Source organism: Aptenodytes patagonicus, chromosome 25 (assembly GCF_965638725.1).
Source record: "Aptenodytes patagonicus chromosome 25, bAptPat1.pri.cur, whole genome shotgun sequence".
NCBI classification, from domain to species: domain Eukaryota; kingdom Metazoa; phylum Chordata; class Aves; order Sphenisciformes; family Spheniscidae; genus Aptenodytes; species Aptenodytes patagonicus.
Genome location: NC_134973.1, coordinates 3,220,698 through 3,239,657, shown reverse-complemented (window position 1 = coordinate 3,239,657; position 18,960 = coordinate 3,220,698). Strand labels below are relative to the sequence as shown.

The 18,960-nt window shown below is 43.2% G+C and overlaps 1 protein-coding gene across 3 annotated transcripts in view; it reads right to left on the bottom strand.

Moving 5' to 3' along the window:
• KDM4B (lysine demethylase 4B) overlaps positions 1-18,438 on the bottom strand; it is a 94,165-nt gene extending 75,727 nt beyond the window's left edge. For all 3 annotated transcript variants that reach the window (XM_076359645.1, XM_076359646.1, XM_076359647.1), the window contains exons 1-4: positions 18,409-18,438; positions 5,168-5,330; positions 2,814-2,989; positions 1,818-1,932 (exon numbers count right to left, since the gene is read on the bottom strand). In XM_076359645.1, the coding sequence (XP_076215760.1) occupies positions 1,818-1,932; positions 2,814-2,989; positions 5,168-5,308 (432 nt within the window). In that variant the 5' untranslated portion in view covers positions 5,309-5,330; positions 18,409-18,438. The remainder of the gene's footprint in view (positions 1-1,817; positions 1,933-2,813; positions 2,990-5,167; positions 5,331-18,408) is intronic.
• Positions 18,439-18,960: the final 522 nt, after the last annotated feature.

Below are 18,960 nucleotides of genomic sequence, written 5' to 3'. Positions count from 1 at the left end.
GCTTCTCACTAAATGTGTTCTCTGAAGAGGCACTTGTACTACATGATACTCTACCGTTAAGTAACTGTTCTACTAATAAACATAAGATAAACTAAGGGTAAAATGCACTTCTCTCAATGACATATTCCATCCAGACGTTCTTCACCTGATGAACATGTATCAGCTGATGAGAAACACTAGGCTTCAATGTAGCCAAAGTGGCGGAAGCCTTTACATCAGCTCAGTGCTTCAGATAAAGAATAGGGAAGACAGTTTTGTTATTATCAATATTTAAACAGAAAGAGCAATAAAAGGAAGTTGTAAATCTGATAGTTGGTTTTCTCTACTTCAATGTGAAACAGAGAAAGTCACATAAACTGGTACAAATTTTTAACCTTGAGATTGCCTGAAGAGTAATACAATCTCCAAAAGGAAACGAACGGTTTCCTTCACACCCCTTTTCCCCAGTGTACTTGATATGCATGCAAGTAACTGACAGGTATGCGAGCAATCCCAGCTTCGTGCTGCTCGCTGGAGTAACTGCAAGACAGTGAAACTCAAGCTGCTCAGTCTTGAAACTTTCTAAATCAACCTGAAAAAAAAAAAACACAGGGGGGCAGGGAGGAAAGGGCTGAAGAAAGGAAGCAGCTGAAAAGCGAGATGAAAAGGAGGGCAGGAGGAGAATGTTTTTCATGACTCTGACACCTCAGTGCTTGCAGCAATGTCAGTAACTGGACAGTAGGAAACGTTCTTTAGGTGTGACTGGTAATTCAATTATTTCATTTCTGCTTACAGGAACTTGAAGGAAACACAATGTATATTCAGTACATTGCAGAAGCTACTTCTCCTAAAGCCTGTATTTGTGCCTGGTTATGTCACCTTCCCTGATCGTACCATGGACAAGAATGCGATACTCTCATCAAAGCACCAAATACTATGGATAACTTCGATGTCCATGGCTGTGAAGGCCTCAGATATTTATGTTTATTCCAATTAATTCCATATTAAACCATACTGAAATAAAAAGACACTTTAATACGCAGTTTATACTGCAGACAATCAGACAACACTCAAAAAAAAGGCCACTTTCCACTCAAAAGAAAACTACAGAGGAAGGGCACTGCTTTAAATTAGCTGCCTAAACAGAGTAAGAAGATTAGCAACCTTTATCATTTACAGCAGAAGAAACCACAACAGAACTACTTTAAGCATAGGATGCAATTTCACCAAGGAAAAGCTTAAACAATTTGAATTGTAAAATAATTTAGCACACAGGTGCATTGTTTCCTAATATAGCTGCCTACAGAGAAAAAATCCACATGCAAATATTTTAGTTGTGTTAAGCATCAAAAAAAGTATTTTTGATGAAGCACCCAATTCCTTGAAATGCTGCTTTTTTCTGGCTCTCTAAGGTGCTTCAGCAGAAATGTCTACCCCTAGCACGATAAGAGATCAGGATCAGTAGCTTACTTTTAATTTACCTGCATACCATCACATATATCTGGGCATATCATTATGATACCAGTCCGGTTTTCTTTAACAACTTTTCTGCAAGCTATATACAATTTTTGGCCAAACACTTTGTAAGAACTCGTTTAAATCACTTTTTTTCTAGTAAAACTAAGCTTTTCACAGCTTCCATTGACTCTCTTATCTTGAGCCTCTGGGGAAGGTGGGAAGTTTAGTCACACTTTTGTAATGAGGGAAAAATAAAGATATTATTTGCTTCTTTTAAGGTTGCTAAATCAAATAAATTCTGAATTACTGTTTCTTAATGAGAAAAGAGCAATATGAAAGTCAGTCCATATTTAAAATAAATAAAAGAGCATTCCACTTACTGCATCATATAGTGAGCCACTGATATCAGCCCCATAAATTGGTGAGACGAATGTGAGGTTCTTCCAGTACTTGCGCTCCAAATCTTCAAAATCTTGATGGCGTGGAGTACAATACCTGATAAGAACATGGAAAAGATAAGGAGGCAAGAAGTCCTAAGGAACACTCATCACAGACAGATAAACGACTGGAAAGAAGCGTGCATTTCAAAGTAGGCACACTCAGGAGTTTACTGAAGGTGCATTCCATTTTTAATTCTACTCAGATTCATATAATTTACTGCCTTTTAAACCTTTCTACAAAACCTCTTAGTGCAGGCTGACAAACAGGATGCGCACTCCTGTGAAGCACCAGATCCCCATCCTAAGGATGTATGAGATGAAGTTATTACACAGGGAGCTGAAGGCAGGTAAAGCACTCATGTATATGCTGTATTAGCAATATTTCAAAGTTGATTGCATGATGTCAGTAATGCTTGAGTTAAAACCCAAGGTACTCCAGAGCTCTGGGAAAGTGACTCTGGAAAAAGGATGCAACTGCAGCTTGAATCAGTCGGCTTGTCGCAGCTAACTGAAGTGCTCTGCAAAGTTCCCAGTCACTTCCAAAGACACTCACGTTATTAATATTAGCTCAGGCACTCCAAGATACTTGTACTTCTACCTCAGCAATGGAACACATTTTCCAGAACAACCATTAATACACTGAGAGCTCTTCTTTGAAGCCCAAGCCATCCTTTTCAGGCAGATTCTTAGCCAAATACTGACTTTGAAGATCCTTCTATACCAACTCCCAGAAAAAGATTTAAGATACACCAAAAGCCACCAAGTTACAAACTTGTTTGAGATTCTGGATGTAAGCTTTCAAGAAAAAGCTGTTTCCTCAGAAATGCTTCCTATTTAACAAGGCTGCATTTTCTTTTCAGCTTGTTTCTAGAAAGAAAAGCCTTCTGCACAACTCCCCCATTCACAATGTAAGCGCATCACTTAACACGAACATACTTCTCGCTATTAGCCAGACGCCGGTATTCTCCCACAGTCATAGGTTTCTTCTGTATATTATACTGGGTGAATAACCCCGACTGTCCGGTAACCACCTGCTGAATAGGAGCTGGGATAACCATGTCATCTATGTCATCATAGGTTTTTCGGGGCTTCCATTCCTTGGGAGGAATCACCTGGAGTTGGAAAAACAAACAAAAAAATGAACAAAAAAACCAAACAAAACCAAAAAAAAACCCCTTCATGTTCACAACAGGCAAACACAACCTCTACTGAAGAAAAAACTGTTGAAGTGGAAGATATTTCATCCTGCTGCTGCAGGTTATCAGATAACAGCAGCATCTCAAATAACCAGCACATATGACAAGACACCTGTTCTGCATCTGCTGAAGTGCAGGACTAGCCGACATGGTTAGAGGGCTGATAGCCTGCTGCTAGCAGCCCCATCAGTACAGTGTCACAGAAGATGGGCAGTGATGATAAAAAGATATATAGTTATACCAAGGAAATACGCTGCGTGCCAGAAGGACTGCACATGCCTTCCCTCCAGAACGGCATTCCTCTCTCACCTACCATTCCACAAAGCTGCATGAAGATTCCAGCAGCTTTATCAGTATGCTGCATCTCTACAAGTCCGTAACCTTTTACAGTAGTCTGAACAACTATTCCATCCCGAAGATCACTTACATTAGGGTTTTCTTGAGGGGGTGGGGGGTTTTTTGTTTTGTTTGTTTGGGGTTTTTTAACTAGGAAGGCTCAAAATCCTGTTGCATTATTGCTGTTAACGTTTCTGTATTTGTAGGTGACACATCGGGGACCAACTCCTTAAATGAAAAGGGGTAAGGGGTAGAAAAGAACAAAAGAAAACCGCAGGGAACGTTTCCAGAACTCTCTCCTGACTCTTGGAGGCTGTGCAAAAAAACTGCTGCAAAGCAGTGCTGAATCTGGAAGAAAAAGCTGTAATTTCAAACAGAAGAGCTGCCAGCAATTCTAGGCTCAAGATCAGAGATCAGTAGGACATTCAGCGGGCATGTGGAATGAAAAAATAAAATATCTGCAATCTAATTTGGTGTAAGGATTAACCAAAAAAAGTTACGGGAACTGGAGGACAAGTTATTGATTTTCGTGGGCATGGTTCCTCCAGGATATGATGAGCTCTACTTCCATTACAAGGCTCTGAACTGCAGTTGCAACAGACACACATAAAAATTAACTTGGAATGCTCAGATTTAGTCCTGCAAGTAGAGTAATTTCTTTACAACATCTGGAATCCACCAACAATCTTTATTAAAATAATCTACCCTAGCGGACTCATGGAATGTAATTGCTAGTACACTTGAGTGGACAAGGAAACATTTCACAGAGAGCTTTTTATCAACACCCAGCTCTATTTAGAACTGTAATAAAAACAGTAATTGACCTGTGTTTTAGAAGAAATAAGAGTTATTTCATGCCTAACAGCTTTATTCCTCTGCTGTGCTTTATTGTGTTCTGCTAAATACCGTATGTAACAACTACCTTGTCAGATCAAATGATCTCTCTCAGCCTATGGTGCAACATGACACAGCCACAGAAATACTCCTTCTAATCAGTTAGTCCTGATTTTTTCCAATCAGTTGTATGTCAACTACTGGAATTTAGAAGCTTCACTTGAAGAGTTCTCATATTGTTTCACCACTTTCGGTGTAAAGATGTGGACGGGAAGGAAGCAGAAAGATGTTTTAGAGCTGGCTGGAGAACTGCTTCCTGAAAGTCAACAAGGCTTTCAGGTATTTTGGGAATCGCACACGCATACAGGACACATTTACAGGTCTAGATTCAAGTCAGCATAAGGTGGTAGCCCAGAACAGTAAAAAGGTAAGAGTAAAAAGTCTGCACCCATTCATACAGATATAATTTAGGCCCTCTTCCCCATCCAAACCTAAGCAGACTTCAAAAGCTTGATCCTTTACGCTACATTCTGAGGGAGCTGAAAACCTCACGCCTCCAGCCCTTGAAGACCATGGTTGCCACTGTCTATACCCTCAGCAACAGAATCAGGACATGGACATACCCTTAACCCATCTTTGCAAGGGCTGAGAATGTCCTTGTTTTCCATTTAGGGATCAAGAGAAGACATCCTGCAAATAAACACTTCTTTTGCTCTTATGAAAGGCCTGTAACTCCTCTGCCTTTCCTCTCTCGGTAAACCGAAACAGAGATTGCAAGTACAATTTTCAAAAACATGCTCTGCTTGACTACATGAAAGCAAACTGCTTCTGAGTGATATAACTTCATAGACACCTTACATAAAGCAGAGCCTCGGGAAGGCAGCCTTCAGGAAGCTTTCAACTACCTAAGCTAGGGCAACTCACCTTGGCAAGCCCTGCTCGGTGAGCTCCTTGCGATTCAATGTAAGCAATGTATTTCCCAAAGTCCCGAAACTCCTCAAGGGTGGGACGGAAGGTCATGATCTTACAGCCAGGGTTCTGCGGACTTGGGTTTTCCGACCCCATATTTCTAGTACGGCGGCAGTGCCTGAAGAGGGGAAACAAAAAGGGAGAAAGAAAGAAGAGAGGCAGAAAAAAAAATACTGGTTAAAACCCTTTGTTTTCTTTCTACGTGCTTTAATGAATTTTACAAAAAGGCATGGATATATTTTTCATCTCTCCTCCCTATTTTCCCAAGAAAGTATTCGTAAGTACTATCCTCTAACATGGATATGAAGAGCTTCTGACCAAAAATCCACTTAGTCTATTTGTTAGCAGGGCCCTAAGAAGGGTCAAGTATCAGGGAACTCCTGATACCAGTATCATCTGAGAGATCCAACAGGGCCTAAATATAGATCATAGACTTAACATCGCTCACTCCATTCATCATATGAAGTTGTGTCTCATCAGAATGGCAGTCACAAACAACAAACTTCTCACTACCTTCAGCACCTACCCAGTGCATGCATGAAACTAGCTGCCCCTCACAGTTTTCCACCAGAATGCTTGATCCTTTTCTATATCTAGTTACAAAACCAGCAGCTTTGGCCAATGCATTAGCTACTATTTCTTCTGTTTTTCCCATGTGCTAGGCTACATTAAAAATCATAAAATCAGTTTTTTAAAATGTAGCTTCGTTACCTTTTGATTGTATTTGCAATGTACACAGACAAAGTGTCAGACAATTCTTAAAAGAAATGTAGAGGCACAATTTCAAAACGTCTTTCAATGTGAAAAGCAAAATTCTTCAATTTACTTCAAAATTTGGGGGGGGAGGGGGATCTAAACCAATTCAGGATGAAATCACAATTTTTAAAATGGACCTTTGCAAGGTTATGATGGAAACTTGTAAGGCAAACAAAATGTTTTAATGGCATTTCGGTTGCAAACACAATTACGAAAATATTCTCCATGTCAGAAAAGCAGCTACAGCACATACAATATGCTCAAGCTATCACGAGAGGGCAGTACGGGGCTTTTAAGGAATAAAAGGTGCAGCAACACTATGTCAAATGTGACTTCTAAATCACAAGCAAAGTATGTTTGGACTTAAATTGATTTCAAACTAGCCAAGAAGTATTCCAGATGCTACTAAAAGTACTCTTTGTGTTAGGAAAAACAAAACAAAACAGAGAAATACTGTCATATCAGTGTTTTAATCAGTGAGCATGGCACAAAACACACTTCTCCAAAGAGACAGCAGATACTCTCGCCTGCCTCCTGCAATTAAAAACAACATCACACACTAATTTGGACAGACTCAACACCCAGCTCGCCCAAAGCACCAAGGTTTCCTTTGCAATTTTAACTGGGTAAAACAGGTTTTTTTCTTTTCAAAGGCAAATGAACAGTTTTGATTTGAAATTTTAGAAAATAGAAAATTTTAGAAATTTTCAGACTAGCTTTTATGGAAAATTTATTTCAAAACAGCGGTCTGCAAGTCTAAGCCCTTCCCCAACACAGTCTTTAAAGGAATTTCATGCATAAAATCACAGCTTCCCACGTGCTCATTCTATCTTCTAGCATCTGCCTGGTGCCTCCTCAATGACAGCGTTACTGCACCCCTAAACTAAAGGCGATGTCAGAAGAGCTCTTCCCAAGCCAGGAGCCAGAGATGCAAGGCACACTCCATAATAAAAATCAAACTATAGGCTCCAATATTGCACAATATCCCAGAGCAAAACCGACTGAGGAAGAAGATACCGTTTCACTCCCTTCATGCCGACAGATACTGCTAACAGCTGCATTTCCAACAGAAATTGTTGCAGTCTTAAAACAAAACGGCCCTTTAACCAACCCCTCCCATCTTCAGGGTGGCCCTGCCCGAAGAAATTTCCAACCTTGCCATACAGAAAAAAAATTGCTATGCTTCAGGGTCAACATTTTAAGATAAGAAGCATACTTGATCCATACCCGCAAGAACAATCTACTACACAAATGTTTTGCAGAAATACAAAAAGAGGAAACAGCATCTCCCATCCCCGAGATGAACCACGGGAGCTGATAAGCTCCAGGCATCCATCTGCCAGAGGTTTCCTCCAAACTACTGAAGAAAAACATTGTTCACCAGGAAAATATGGCTGATCCTGGTGAAGAGTTGAAAGAAAAAGAAAAGTGACTGTTGGAGAAGTGGGACGCAGACCGAAACCATCCCCAAACTTCTATTCCAACACAATCTTACTGAGAATACTTCTGCTATTTTTAAACCGGGTCTAGAAATGCCACGAAAGTTCAGCCGAGCGGGAAGCACCAAGTCACGCTCTACAGCAGCACTGTGCACCGGCTGATCGGGAGTATCTGGCTCCAGGAAAGGAACTTGAATTCCGTCCTGAGAATCCGTGCCAGCACCATCTGCTCCAGGGATGCCTTCCCAGTATTCGCAGCTTTACCAACAACCAGAGGAAAAAAAAATAGTCAAAGCCAGGTTTTATCCCATCTTTTCCGCAAGATCATCTCCAGCAATTCCAGTTTTTATTCTATGAACTGGGAACGAAGAGTCAAAATGCATGCTCCAACAAGGGGGGGACGGGAATCAAAAACTACTTCATGCAAAGATTAATCAATTAATTAGAGGGTCTACCTGCCTCAATACAAGCAATGTTGCTTGGCACTCTGGAACTCTGTAGTGCAGAGACAGCAAAGCACAACAGATTTTTCCATGTTTAATCACATCTCTTTATTCTAAGGAACTTCTTAACACCTACCCTAGATAATGTTTGCTGCAATGTATGTTCATCTAACTAAACTAATTAAGCTATTACAAAAAAATAGCCACGGAGTACATGGGAAGGGAGAATCAGTTCAACCACTTCAGTCAGAGAAGCATCCAAAGCCCCTGCCTGTACGCGCTTCCCCCCCCAGCCCCAAGGAGCTCCAAACACCCAAGCCACGGAGAAGGCTTTAGGAGAAAAGAATTTATTTCTTCACTACTTTGCACAGAGCAGCATTAATGTATTTTGGATAAATAGTGGCAGTATTTACTGCTACCTCCTTCCTAGCTCCCAGTTATGACGGAAGACAAGAGGCCAAGGCAGCGGGACAAGCCCAGGGCTGCGACGGCAGCCCAGCCACGCTGCAGCTTCCTTAAGGGATTTTCAGGAGACAGCCTCAATAAAATGGTGCCGTAATAAGCTCACCAGCATCACTGAGGAAGATTTCACAGCAGAATCCAACCATTCTGAGAACACTGAAAGCATTTTTCATTCACGGCTCTGCCGTGCAGTGGGGTGGATGGTGACAATGTGAACAAACTCTTCTCTCTTCACTATTAATACTGAAAAGGATGATTTTGCAGAAAGGGTCTAAGCCCCCTATTAGTTCTTGAAAAGAAGTATTAAGGTATTTTTCTCAGCTGGGTGCATTCTGTTTCTTTGTAAGAGACAGTAACAACCTGAAATATTATGGAAACCTTCTAATTTGCAACCGTGGTAAGGAAACACTAAAACTTGTCTCCAGAGGGATGATCTCAGTGGACACAAAGAGCTGAGTTTTTAATTTCAATGACTTTTACATGAGACTTTTCTCTCTAAAACTGATGTGAACTAAGACACTTTTGTGACTGAAATCCTACACCTGTTGATTGAAACCTTTGTACGGCAGAGAAAAAGCCCAAGAAACCCAGCCGAGATCAATGACTCGTGCTTGCTAAAGGACTTAGAGGACAGGGAATCCTTCCTCCAGGGAAAGGCTTGGGACTTTCAGGTAGTTCCCCGCTGCTCCTCCGCTATTGATCTCGGAGGAGTGGATAATGCCAACTCATTCTCCTCTGCTTTTGAGTCAGGGGGCAACTTTGACTGAAGGTAGTGACTATTAGTGGAAACGAACCTGCCTTTAGGCACCAGCGCTGGAGCTAAATACTGTACCTACATCCAGGGTGCATGCCTGAAAACGTAAAGCAAACCAGTCCTGCTGGTTTGCTATAAACCCTCTGTTATCAATCCGGATTTGAACCGTAAAAACACAGCAGAATTTATGACAGAGGACTCACTTTGTTTATACAGTAACACTGAAGGCCATCTTTAATCTTGCTAAACAAACTTAATATGCTCTCTGGGATTAGTTTCTTCGATAAACCAGAATGCGTGTACCTTCAGAGCCCTTTAAAGAAGGCACCAGGTCTAAAGGTAAACTTCTACCCAAGTGACGTATGCCTTACTACCACATACATTACACTGTATAAAATTGGCAAACCCACTTTTGAACGACCTCCTGTCTCTCCAAAGGTGCAGTTTCTCACCATCAACCCCACAAAAACTCCTACTAGCTTTTTCCCAAAGGCCTTGAAGCCAGCCAACCAAAATTCAGAAAGATGAAGGAAAATGTGCTTTGGAACATATGCCTATAGCAAAAAAGGAGAAAGTAGGCGTTCAAAATCTGGTAGACAAAACCATTGCATGGAAGCCACCGGCAGCAAAAATAACTTTGTGAGAAGAGAATATATAGCATCCACAGCGACTCCACAAGATTTCACTTGGGTTGTGTTGGAAGGGGCTGAAAAGACATACGGAAATATCCTCCCAAGTGCCCCCTGCAACCTGCTGCCAACTGAGAGCGGAAAATACACACGTTAGCCTGCGTGCACTGGTGGTGGGCACACACGCTGGCACTGGTATCACACCCTGCTGAAGGAACAAGAACCACAGCCATCAAAATTTCACAGAATAAACAAAGCGCTGGCCACAGTTTGAAGCAAGAGGAAATTTCGCAGCAGTACCAACTTGGATAGCTACTGAGCTCCCATCCACGGCCATTTGTTCTTCTCCTGTGCCAAATACGATGATTTGTGGTGCCACAGTGCAAAATGATCAGGGAGCCGACTCTGGTTACATGGCTGTGCTTTAAAACAAGCGTGTAGTTGCAGAGGTAGGACTTCTACGGCAATAGTGCAAAGCCACCATCTCAAACCACAGCCTCAGCATGAGACAAAGAGAGTTTCAAACATCTGAAACAGTTATACGAAAAGTCTTGGTGGATTAAACTTTTCTAGAAGGCAAACTTACAACAAATTCTCCTCCTACAACATAGTCCCTCTTCCCCAAACAGGAGAGCTTGTTATCTCCTACATAAACTGGAGTTTGTACACGCCTAAAAATGGATTGAGGGTTACTGGCGCTCTTCAATCGAATTGCCCTTTTATTACAGAACACCGAACCTACTAACTCTTAATCTAATCAATGCAGACAACAAACATCACTGCACTTGTAACACCAGCAAAACTGCTGTTAGCAGTTAAGAAAATTAAGTTCCACAGCTCATTACACTATGTAAGGACAGTGAATTATACACCCTTGCAGGGGACCGTCTAAGGACAATGCACGCCAAACCAAGGCAGGAAAGTGTACTAAGTCCCAGATACTGAGGAGGAAAAAAAGAGCAGATATAATGAGAGGATCTAAATGAGGCACATCTAAATAGCTCAGATAATTGAAGACATAAAGAAGATGTATCCAGCACAAAGCACAAAAATCATTAATATATAACAAATTATTCGTTTCAATGCTGAAAACATAGCAGCTCACTCTTTGGGGAAGAAATTCTGAGTGCATTCTACTCCTGAGTGGAAGAAGCTGCTATCAGGCAAATAATTTACTGGTCTAATACTTTAGAAAGATAAAGAGAGATGCCGTATCTTAAGCAAGGTTTTTAAATCATAACAACAAAATCTTAAAACCTCCCTTGCCCTCCATTTTTCATTATAACCCCCTGGATGTGTCAGAGCACAGTCAAAGCCTGGCAGCACTGCGTAACACAACGGGAACTCAGTATCAATGGTAACAAATTCTCTAATCTTGTTTCAACACCCGAATTGTTCAACCTTCTGTCTTCTTGCCTTACCTGGCAATTTCCGTTGAAAACTCATGTCTATTGATCCAAATACATCTACTAAACCTCCCCTGCCCTTTCAATAATAACTAGAAAAAGAGAGGTTTGACTCATCCTAGGATTCCTCATCCTAGGGCAGGCTGGACAGCATCTTAAGAATTCCTCATTACCTGGACATGGTCCCCACCAGCCAACACGACGTGCCTTACTTCACCGTCATTGAGAAGCAAGCTACCATGCATTTACCACCGTACACTCCCTGGAAACTCCTGCAGAATGCTCATCGTGCTGGAAATCCATCCTTACCTCATTGCTTACCTCACAGTGCCCTGGCTCTGCAGCTGTACCCAGAGCTCCTCTTTCAAGTGAGACCACGCTGGTAGGACATCGTTGTTTTCCCCACAGGCATGGGCAAAACGTTAACACAACTACTTCTGTCAGTGCTTGGAAAACTGAAAAACTGAACAAAGGACTTAAACTTGGTCATTTATCTCACTGTCTTCAACTAAACTGTCAATCAGGTTGGTTTTACGCCCATTCTCAGGGAGATGAGGCCAAGCCGGGCACTGATGGAGTGTGGGAGCAGGCAGAGCAGCCTCCCTCGCCTGCAGTAGCGCACACTGTTCTCAGCAAAAACAATAACACGTTGTACAGAATCAATCGGACAGCCAAGTAGCATCACAAGAAATCAGGATTCACAGCCCTGTTGCAAGTTTCTACCTCCCTCAGCTCTTTGCCAGAAGGGCTTCAGGAAATGCTTACAGGGGAACTTCTGCCTTAGGAACCACATCCCCAGGCTCGGACCTATAACTGGGCTTGGGCTGCAGGCTCCCTTCAGGATTAAAAAACAAGGAAAGCTTGCGGTCTGTGAACTTTGCCCAAGCCTACTTCAAGACCCTGGCAAACTTGAAATGAAAATAAGTTTAGTTTAAGGGAAAAAAAAATAAGCTGATCCTCAACTGAAAACACTGTAAAGTTACAAAATCCCAACAAAATACAGATTTCAAGTGTGCCTGAATTAACTTCTTGTTCTGACTCGCTCAGTATTTCTGAGGCATTTCACATACAATAAGGTAAGAACCCCGTTCATCAAAGAATTCTTTAAATTTACTTTTAACTCATTATTTGACTACAAAGTACCGAGGGCAAATATTAATGGAAACCTCATGTGTTTATTTGAAATGGCATTTTTTTTTGATGAATTAGGCTGGAACTTAGAGGGCAGATTCTTCTCTTTCCATCTACTTCCTTTCTCAGTAAGCCAACTAATTATACTCAAATTTACATCTAGATTCTCATGGACCAGGCACTATCAAAAGTTTCTTAGTAGAACAAAAACTTTTGCAAAACATTCAAGACTATATATATATCTCTCTCACTAGTTTTAGAGAAGAGGTTTATGCGTTGCAAGCATAGCTGCGACAACTTTACTTTCTTCCCCTTTATTCCCGAGAATCAGATTACAGCATTTAGACAAAGAGAGTATAAATTTATAAGTTTGCAGTTCGTTGTGGTGTTGCTCAGCCCAGTTTTAAATGACTGTAAGATTACAGCAAGAATTTAGAACTAACACCTTTTCCAAAAAATTATAAGTTCAATTCATTACATTTTTAACCTCCAAATTGCTTTGAGCTTTGTATATCCTTAATAAGGCCTAAGTAAATATAAAAGAAGGTTTGAGAAAGAGGAGCAGAGAGACAGCATTCCCATACAGGCACGGCGAGTACCCACCAGCTGAGCGGATGAAGATCTACAGTGCTTGGGATTTGACAAATTAGAGTATCTTCTATTAAATTTTACACTCCACAAGGCTTCTCCAGAATTCCAGATTCTCCTGTACTTGAAATCAGGCAGCATATACAGCTTATTAAAGTAAAATAAAATTTTCCCTCAGAACATCCTCTTAGCTATGTAAGTGTACAGTTACTCATACATTTCTTCAAACTGGAGCAAAATTATTTAGTCACAAACAGCATTTAAAAGCAGAAAAAGCGTTTAGATTTAAGAGCAATAAATCTGTAAGAAATTAAAACAGTTCATTATTGCCTGAAGCAAAGCAGTCAACAGCCTTCTGTAATCTTTATTTCTGACTAAATTCAGACTCAGTACCCAACTGTCTCCCCCCCTCAAATTCAACGTTTTACTGAATATGCAAGACAAACTCATACTAAAACCACACAAATCAGCATACCACTACTGAGACAGAATCTATAACCAGGTATCTTACGAACCTTAGTTTACTGCATGACGCAATAGTTACTGTTGCTGTCTTTCATTATCTTCCCTATATTTACTGCAAGGCTATAGAAGGAGGACAAAAAAGTACCTCTTTTTTACGTATTCCTGTTCAGTCTGAACAAGAATTCGAAGTCTCAACCCACGGCACCTGAATCCAAGGCAGCAGTGGTGCAAACCTTAAAATATTGTAAAGTAACCCATAGTCTATTATTCTTATCAGAAAGCGTACGCATTTCAGAAAACTTGATTACTGCACCGCTTTGTATGAAAAGGTGATTCCTATCTCAGATTAATACCTTAATGAGGACTAATTCCCAACAATCTTGCTTCAGCGAACCTGCCAGAACTACAAGCCTGCAGCAATGTTCTCAGTAACTTGCTCAACTTCTTCTCTAGGTTGCTTCAGATTTTTGTACAACAGAATTTCAACAAATGTGATTGTTCTAAGTGCTTTTGACTATTTTGCCAATGTAAAATCAAAATCTTGATTGCATTTTTTGCACAAGGTGCTTTAGGTCCTGACTAGAGTGGGTGTGACACACTGACCCAGATTCCAGGCTTAAGAGCAGCTGCATTGCCAGAAAATGATCTACTTGGGAAGAGACTGAGCAAGAGGCAAAGCCAGCAGGCGGAAGAACAGGACCAAGAAGCATACCATAGCTCATTCAGCTCCAGAAGTGCACTTCAGCAGGAATACCTATCCTCAGCTGCACCTGTAAATTACTTAAAATCCTCATCGTCACAGAGGGAAGCGGGGGGAGGACCCCACAGTCTTCTGCTAGGCATTTCATATCTCATTTCATATCCATTGCACACTTCTTAACCAGAACTGTAACTGAAAGAAGTGACAATTTAAAACCTAAATTAAAGCAAAACCTAGGAGAAAACCAAGCTAGTTTCACATCAGCTTCAAGGTAACATTAGACAATTTTAATCTCTCCCCGCTCAATTTTATCCAGTTGTTCTCTCTGGAAGCTACAGCTCCAAACCTTAACACATACACCACAGCCAAAGCTGCACTGCCCGTTTTGCCAACACAGAACTGAGAACAAATATGGCAAACTTCATGTAAACTTATCTACAACAAAAAAAAAAGCGCCACAAAACACAGAGGCTCACCAAAATCCTCCCCACTACTCTGAATGCGTATCGGAAATTGTAAAGGAATATCAGAATACCTCAGGAAATCACCAACTTCCAACATTCCAACAATTAGGCCATATTCAAATACAGTATTCTTATCAAATAGGTTTAGGAAACAAAAGAACAATCCTGTATTTTCCAAGAAATTGGGAATTGTGGCTTGTTCATGAGCCTTCTGAAACAGCAAAGGGGAAAAAAAAAAAAAAAGAGTTAAGTTGCAGGTCATTTTTGCCATGACTGAGGCACACACAGACTAAGTAAGGATCTTACACTACACAAAAATATTACAACAGAATACAAATGCGTTCTCCCTTGTTAGCAGCCATCCAGTAAGAACATAATTGAGGAACTGCTTAATTTATAAAAGAGAATAATTTGCTCCATGAAAATATAAATGAAAATAAGTACCTTAATTAAGCCATGGTAATAAGTGACTATATCCGTAAGTTGTGACAAGACAGAACATATTTGGTCCAAAACAAAGATAAAAAAAAAAATCTTAGCAAACAATGATCAGTTTACCGAAAAATACTGAAAATGGAAAAACACCCTTCTTATCCCACAATGATTTTATACCAAGAACGATAAAACAACATTAATATCACTAAACCTATGTACAATGACAAGATTTCTGCCAATATTTTGCAGTATTCAAGGATTTCAGTTTGCTAGTGCATCAAACGGACAAACCATCTTTTGATTCTTGAATAGACAGCAAATAATTACTTCAAACAGTGCCTTGCACAGCCACAGAGAATCCTGACGGCATCCAAATATATTAAGCACATCCCTCACTCGCAGTGACATATTTAGCTGTCATCCATCTTTGATATTAACAGATGCTATATCGCAAGTAATGCTGCGTATAGCACAAGCAGACAACGAACGGACAGACAGTAACAGGCGTTGCAAATCCCTTTCAACGGCACACGGTAAAACATTAAAAAGTGAGTCAGAAAGGGTGGAAAATTCACCAGTTTGCAGTTCTTCTATATTGCCTAGAATTAATTAAAAGGAAATAAAGTTTCTAAATCTTATGACTGCAAAGAGATTTTCATAACGTGTTAACTGATGCATGGTTGTCTCCGCCTGCAGCAAGACAGAGCTCTTATTTCTACTTACATGTGAACTTCCCTACTCATCGAAATGAGATGTAAACTTTGAAGGCTAATCACAGCTACCTGAATGCCAACACATTGTTTATTGTATTACAGCTGGACATCCTAGTAGAAAATAAGAATACGTAACTCCCGATAAATGTACAAAAAGCCCCATATAGCTAACGTGCCTATCCAGCACATCTGGACAAACTGGTTTTCCCAACTCATGTAAAATTTCTTGAGACCTCTTATACGGAAATAGTTCAAAGTTTTCACAAGTTGTCTGTATTTTTGATAATTTAAAACACCTAGTGCCTGCAGAGCTGTAAAACAACCACTCTACGTTATCTGTTAAATGACAGGAGTTGATGGTATCACTAGAAATAGTTTTCACTTCATTTTGCTCCAACAGTTCCGTTTAACAGGCCGGTTAAGTAGTTCTGAGTGCCACATTTGCCTCAGACCAATTACCAGCATTATCTAGAGGAAACAGGTGGGATTCTCCCTGGAAGTGCATTTCGCTATCAACTTCTCATCAAAAGCTGAGGAAACCTCCTACGTATGTAAGGTCTTATAAAAACCCATGTTCACCCTAAAGACAAACTTTGAGCCGTGTACTTCGTTCTTTCGCCCATGTGTTCCAACTTACTGAAAAAACTAACTTCTAATGTATGAGACCATATTTATTCTGGTCCCACTGGATCGGTTAAGTGAATTACCTCTTTTCAAGGAGCAAAAAAAAAAGGTGAAAGAATAATACGTTACTGAGTGTTAGACAGCATTTTTCTGTCAAAAGATGTTTCGGTGAGCGTCTCATAGGTGAACAGTAGCTCTGTAACAAGGAATCAAGTATATCCACCTACATATACTTTGCATAGGAGTAACTCCTACCACTAATGAGAAAGAAACAGCCGTCGATTCCTTTTGGCACTGGAGGAGTCAGTCTACCTGCCTCAACTTCTTTCACTTATTACAGGGGAACCTAAGAATTAGGAACTTACTGTCAAAAAACAGTTACCCCTACATACTCCAACAGTTATTTTACGTAATTGCTGATATGTAACTGTAAGTTTTAAATTCTAGTCTTTAGATTTCTAGTGATTATGTGAATTTTAACAAAACAGGAAAAGGAAACAGAACAGAAAAAAGAAAAAGTTCCTAAGAAAGAAGTGACTTATTGCATGTGAAAAAGCAAAAAAACCCCTGCTATTAGGTTTCTGATGAACAGAGTTCCATAAAATTGACTCCTTTTGGTTAAAGGAAACTTAACTTTGGAAGGGTCAAGCTTGATATAACACACTAATGTATTTACACTGCCCCAGCACAAAGACAACCGAGTCACACAGAACTCCAATGTTCTAGGCCTTAACAGCAACACAAAAACAGTGTGTGCCCCTGAACAGCACCCACTCCCTACAGCAGCTTTAGAAGTTAAAGAACGTGTATAAAACTAAATCCAATTTGTGACTTTAACCCTTGAAAACAAAGGGGTCCAAAACAGTCTTTCTGCAATATCCCTAGCTCCTAAGCAGTTATATATACCATCTTCAAGAACAAGAATCAAAGCCAGCTTTGAAGGAAAGCCAAGTGCCACCTTTAGATGAAGGGTTTCCTGAACAGTTTCCCCTTCCACCTCACACTACATCCCAGAAGAGCCTAATACATCTTCTATCTATTTCTTAAAAAAAGGGCAAACTGAGCAGCTAAAACCCAGGGCAAGTCACCAAAGCGTGACCGGACAAACAATTTCTGCAGACCACAACTGTTTCAGAGCCGGTCATCTCACTTCTTCACGCTGCAAGGTTTGTGCTCAAGACTGCTCGGCAAGAGGAAGGACCTCTGCGTCTAACTACGGGTGTTTCTACTAACGTCAGGCTTATTACAAAACAAAAAAGAAAAAGAACCCGAGTTTTGGCCCCAGACTTTGACAGTCTCGGGGGCGGGGGGGGGGGGGCCGGACGGAATGCTGGTGTCATATTCTTGCTACCGGGTTTTCTCAGCTCCGGGCCTGCTGCACGCCGCCCCGAGATCAAACACAGAATCACAGACCTATCGGCAGCTCTTAGTCGCCAACATCTCACTTCACCCAGCGGAGCCCCTGCTATAAACCGCCGACCGGCCGATTTATTATCCGTCGTACAAACAAATCCCCTATCGCGCTGAACAACCGCCGCGAACGCAACCGCCGCCGAGGCGGCGCCCGCCGCCGGTACCCCCGCGCGGGGGCGGGGGGGGGGTAAGGGACCACCCGGGGCCTCCCCCCCTCCACACCAAAAATCCTGCGTTGAAACACCGCGCTCAGAGGCGGAGCCTTCCGCGGACACCGGGCCGGGGCCCGAGGCACCGGGGGAGGGCGTACGGCGGGGGGACACGGCGGGGTGCGGATACGGGGGCGGCGGGGGGGGCTCCCACCGCGCCGCCCCGAGACAAAGCGGACGGCGGGGCCGGGAGGAGCGGGCCGCGACGGGCCCGGCCCGTCCCCTGGCTGCACAGGCCGGTTCCTCCGGGGCCGGCCGAGGGCCGGGCCGCGAGGAGGAGGGCCGGCCGGCGGAGGGAGGCGCGGCGGGCCGCCGTCCGGAAGCGAGAGGCAAAGCCGGGGCCCGTCGCTCAGGAGAGGCGGTGGGGAAGGGTCTCGGCCCGGGGAAGGGAGGAGGGAAGGCCGGCGGGACGGAGCCCGGCGCCCCAGGGGGTGGGCAGCGCCGAGCTGCGGGGGGCTCCGGCGCCGCGGTCCCGGAGGTGGAGCCGCAGGCGGCGGCAGGCCCCCGCGGGGAGGGAGGGAGAGGGGGAGGGAGGGAGAGAGGCGGGCGCCGGCCGCCCCCGTACCTGAGCCCGCGGGCAGTCCCCCTCGGCGGCGGCGGCCCCGGGCTGCCCGTCAGCGGAGCGCCGAGCGGCCCGGCGCGGGGGGCAGAGCGGAAGGGGGGCGGTGAGGAGAGCGCAGCACCCCGCGGCCAGCACCTGCCGCCCGCCTCCTCGCTCCGCTCGTTGGCTGCGGCCGACACCACCTTCGCAGCCATTGGGCGCATCGCCGATGAGAGGCAGCGGTTGCTACCCATGGCGGAGCTGGTCACCGAACAACAAGACGAGCGCATCCGTTGATTGGCGGATTGCCCTGGGTAACGGCCCGCCCACCAACAGGCGGAGCAGCCGGTCGCTCTCACGTCGCTCAGTCGCTTTCCGCCAATAGAACACGGCCGTTGGGAGACGGCGGCTCGCCCTCGGCTGCTATTGGGCGAGGGAGGGGTAAGGTGGGCTCCGATAGGCGGCGCGGGGTGCCCGTCAGCGCCCCACAGCTCTGCGCTCCGGCGGGGGCGCGAGGCGGCGAGTACGTGAGGAGCCGCACAGCAGCGCGCGGGGGGGGGGGGGGGGGGGGGAGGG